The 4,380-nt window shown below is 44.5% G+C and overlaps 1 protein-coding gene across 1 annotated transcript in view; it reads left to right on the top strand.

The window, feature by feature from the left end:
• The first annotated feature begins 4,090 nt into the window (after positions 1-4,090).
• Positions 4,091-4,380, top strand: part of PKP2 (plakophilin 2) — a 90,568-nt gene continuing 90,278 nt past the window's right edge. The window contains exon 1 of the mRNA XM_007452197.1: positions 4,091-4,340. Coding sequence (XP_007452259.1) covers positions 4,127-4,340 — 214 coding nt within the window. The 5' untranslated portion in view covers positions 4,091-4,126. The remainder of the gene's footprint in view (positions 4,341-4,380) is intronic.

Here is a 4,380-nt window from a genome sequence, read left to right as displayed (position 1 = left end):
TACCAAAAGCATACAGACCCATGAGTCATGAAAGGAACTTTTGAAAGCCTCCGTATGAACAAATTGCTCATTGCCAGCCCTCATGGTTGCCCACCTGGTTTCCATCTCCCACATCATATTTGGGGTCTTTTAAAAAGAATAATTTTCAGACCTACACACTCACAATATATCCAAAATAGCAGATAAAACGAATGTCTGCATTAAAGATAAACACTTTAACCCTCACTGCTGTTGAAAGTCCCCATCAGAGAGTGGTGTTCAGCATCTACATGTTCAGAGCTTCCTTTTCCACTCCTGATCCAGCCTCATATGTGGCTAAAGATAAACCTGCTACCATTGCCTTGGCGACATATCCATTTGCTAAAAGAGGAAATAAAGCCCGTGGTTTATATTAAATTTTCTATCTGCCAGGTCTCTTACACTAATTTAGGAAATACGTTTTATTTATTTATTTATTTGCCCAGGCTGCGAGGCTTGCAGGGATCTTAGTTCCCCAAGCAGGGATCAAACCCGGGCCCACTGCACTGAAAGCACCAAATCCTAACTACTGGACTGCCAGGGAATTCCCGGGAAATAGGTTTTAAAAGCAATAGATATTAGTAGCCTACAAATAGTAACAGGAAAATATTTCATAAGGGAAGATACTCATGAAAATGTTAGAGTTTATTTTTAAAATCTGAACCAAAGAGTTTTGGTGCCATTAATGTTCTTTAATGTTCTCTACTAAAATATTATTTCTGCTCTAAAATTTATACTATGTTTAGTCTTTTAGTGACTTCCTCGATTTTTCATATTGGAATTTATATATGGTTAAAGAAAGTAGAGATTATACTGAGGAAGCCCTAACTATAGATTTGAAAACAATAAAAGATTAGTGTTTTAAGGCTATAGTGTGTAAATCAGATTAAAATGCAAGTTTAAAACTCAAGAATTTTTGAATCCTTATTGTAGGTTTCCAGCAGAAGGAACTGTAGCCTCATAATTGTTATCTGTTATTTACATTCCACTTCAATCTTCCTGTGATTTTACTTTCTTTTTTCCTTTTATCAGATTCTGTTGGTAAATGAAAAAAAAAGAGATGGAAGAGTTTTCAAAACTGAACCTAAACACTAAAAAGTAGCGGATTGTAGAACAGCAAAACACCACAAAAGTATTCATAGTGTTTAATTTCCATGCTTCAATTTGTTGGCTAGAAACTACGATTAGCAGTTATCTCACACGTATTGCTCACAGTTTAGGAAATTGGCTAGGCAGCTTTCCCAGTAAATGCAGAGAAAATGACAGGGCCTGCACTCTGTTGGAACAGAAGTACATCTAGACTATGTTTGGGGGCACAATGCCAGAGTCTGCATTTCTTACCTTGTAAATAACCATTGCTATTGCAATAGGATTCTCACCTCCAAAGTTATTCTTTTAATTAATTTCTATGTTTACCTTATTTTCAAAGGGATTATTCTAATGAATCATTGAATTCTGAAAGCATTCAAAAATTACCTCAGTTTAGTTTGTTTTTTATTTACAGGGACTATTACATAGCTAACTAGTAGAATACCTAAATACTAACAGTTGTTGAGTACTCATGTAATATATGTGTTTTTATACATGATTCATTCATTCATTCAACATATCTCTATCTTCTACTATGTGCCCTATTCTAGGTCCTAGAGACAGCTGTGGACAAAACAAAGTCCCTGCTCACATGGAGTTTACAGTCCAGTAGGGAAACAACAAATAAATTAAATATAAAGCATGTGTATGAAAATAAGTCTATGATGAAAAATGAAGCAGAGAAGGCAAATAGTAACTCTGTGTGTGTGTGTGTGTGTGTGTGTGTGTGTGTGCATCTCATCCAAATGATAAGTTGACATATGAACAGAGACCTGAAGGAGGTGAGGAAATCCAAAACTGGATCTCAGAAGGATGTTTATTAAAGAGTATTGAGCAATTATTCATTGGGTGTTTCTTATGAACCACTTATTTAATCCTCACAGCAGCACTTCATGGTAGGTATTTTTATTATTCTCATTTTACAGTTAAGAAGACTGAGGCTTAAAAATGTAAAGAAACTTGCTTAAGGCCACACTGTATACAAAGGACAAGTTAAGATTTGAACCCAGATCTGCCTCATTCACAAGCTGTGCTTTTAACCATCCTGTCAAATCATGCAACTACCCAATACCAAGATGTCTACGTGCTCAATAGGATATTAGGCTAGTCAGTTACAACATCACACTTGGAAAAAAAATCAATTTGAGAGGAAAAAAGTAAATGAAGTTTGGCTCAATCAAATAAATGAGAAACATTCCTCTCCACCCCCGTGGTGAAGGATCTAGATGGAAACAGAGCTGACCTTGTAAGTTATGGCTCTCCAGGCACAAAAACCAAAGAATGACCCAGCTGATCCTGTGGGGCAGGTACTGAAATTGTCTTTCAAAGCAGCATTCACAGAGCTGCCAGAGGAGGCCAGGAGTAGGGAGGGGGGGAGAGTAAGAAGAAGGGAACAGGAATGGAGTTTGATGTTGGAAGTCTCTATATCACTTCCCCTTCAGTTCACCCTTCTCTTTTCAGTTGAATCTCAGCACCAGGTTTGGATGTTTACATCTGGCTATATAACTGAGTTATTCACAAGGTATAATCTACCTCAAGACTGGTCCTGCAGGGATAGAAGGAATTGTATCCAAGACCCACCATCCACATGGCTTCAGTTAAGCTGAGAAAGGCTGGCAGAGCTATCACCGCTCCAGCTGTCCAGGCTTTGGGCCCCTTGATTTCCTCTTCACCCCCGGAAGGCCTTATACCTGTGCATTAAGTGTGTGTGTAAAGATAGAAGGGTATGCTGTAGGAAAATGAGGACAGGGGAAGCTGTGTTCTCCAGCCACTGAATAAGTGGGGTTCTGCAATAACTGACTGATTTGAGGGAAAGTGGACATACAATCCCAAGCAATCAAAGGGAAGATTATCTTAATACCAGGGGTAGATGTTTTTCTTTCTGCTTCTCAAGTCTAAAGAGGGAAAGCAGGATGAGTGGAGTGGCTTTGTTGTAAACTTTAAGGTCAAGGACTCTTTCTGTTGATCTTAGTTCTCAAGTTCTCAGAAGTCAACTAAGTGTGAAACATAACTAATAGCCGGGTAAGTATAAGTTGTGGAAGATAGGACTGAAAGTCAGAGGCTCCTTCCATGGGACCCCTACAAAAAGCCTATCATAAAGAGGACTTCATCAACGTTAGCAGGACTGTTAGAAAGTATCACCTATTGAAAGTGTGCTCTCTTATTGGAGTTTCTCTGTGTGGGTGTGTACCTAAGAGAGGAGTGGGTGAGCAAGAGTGTACTGGGTACAATTTGAGTATGTGCAAGAGAAAACAGAAACTCTCAGTGAGGAAAAACATAGGTTTCCGGGACGGCATCTGTGCAAAAAAGGACACAGTCCCTGAAACTGTACTAAAGGAAAAACAAACAATTTTAAAATGTCTTATTTTACACAAGACATCTTCTTGGCACATTTCCCTCCTACTTCCTTTTCCGCCTGACCAAATAGCCCCTTCTCACCCCAGGTCCACGAAATGTTTCGAACAGTCTGACAGAGCCTGACTAACCAGATAGACTACTCACTCCGGGATCCCAGAGGCAAACCCCAGCCCAAGAACAGAAGTGACTCCAGGGTGCACGTGCCTGGAGGTCGGCCCTTGAGCAATCAAGCGGAAATCCATCCTTTTCGAGGGCTGGGCCGAGGCCGGGCGAGGCAAAGAGAGCGGTGCGCGGTCCTGGCCCACAGGATCCGAGGTGACTCGGAGAGTGTGCACGCCCTGGGGCCGACCGCGCCCCTCTCCCGTTTCCCTGCAAGGAGTTCAACAAGTCAGGTGTCGGCGCGCGCGGCCCGCCCGGCCCGGCTCCCTGGCTGATTGCGCTTGCCGCGCTGGAGCCGCGCCCCCTCTCCCGGACGAAGGCCCAGCGCCAGGATTCCCTAGGCCTCGCTCGCCGCAGCTCTGGCCTCTCACCGGCGCGAAGGCGGGGCCGGAGGCAGGGCCGGCGTGGCGGGGCGGGGCTCGCACCAGTGCCCCGGGTTCCGCCGCAGCTTCGCCCGCAGGTCTCGCGGCAGGCTCGTGGCTCGGTCGCCAGCTCCGGCCCCATGGCAACTCCAGGCTCCTCGGCTGAGTGTGGCTACATCCGTACAGTCCTGGGCCAGCAGATCCTGGGGCAGCTGGACAGCTCCAGCCTGGCCTTGCCCTCCGAGGCCAAGCTGAAGCTGGTGGGGAGCAGCGGCCAGGCGGTCAAGAGCCTGCGGATCCAGGAGCAGGTGCAGCAGACCCTGGCCCGGAAGGGCCGCAGTTTCGTGGGCAACGGTGAGTGGAGCCCCGCCGTGCCCTGCACCGCCCCCACCCT

Source organism: Lipotes vexillifer, unplaced genomic scaffold (assembly GCF_000442215.2).
Source record: "Lipotes vexillifer unplaced genomic scaffold, Lipotes_vexillifer_v1.1 scaffold1, whole genome shotgun sequence".
NCBI classification, from domain to species: domain Eukaryota; kingdom Metazoa; phylum Chordata; class Mammalia; order Artiodactyla; family Lipotidae; genus Lipotes; species Lipotes vexillifer.
The sequence above is the reverse complement of the archived record's forward strand: the minus strand, read 5'-3'. Positions and strand labels throughout refer to the sequence as shown.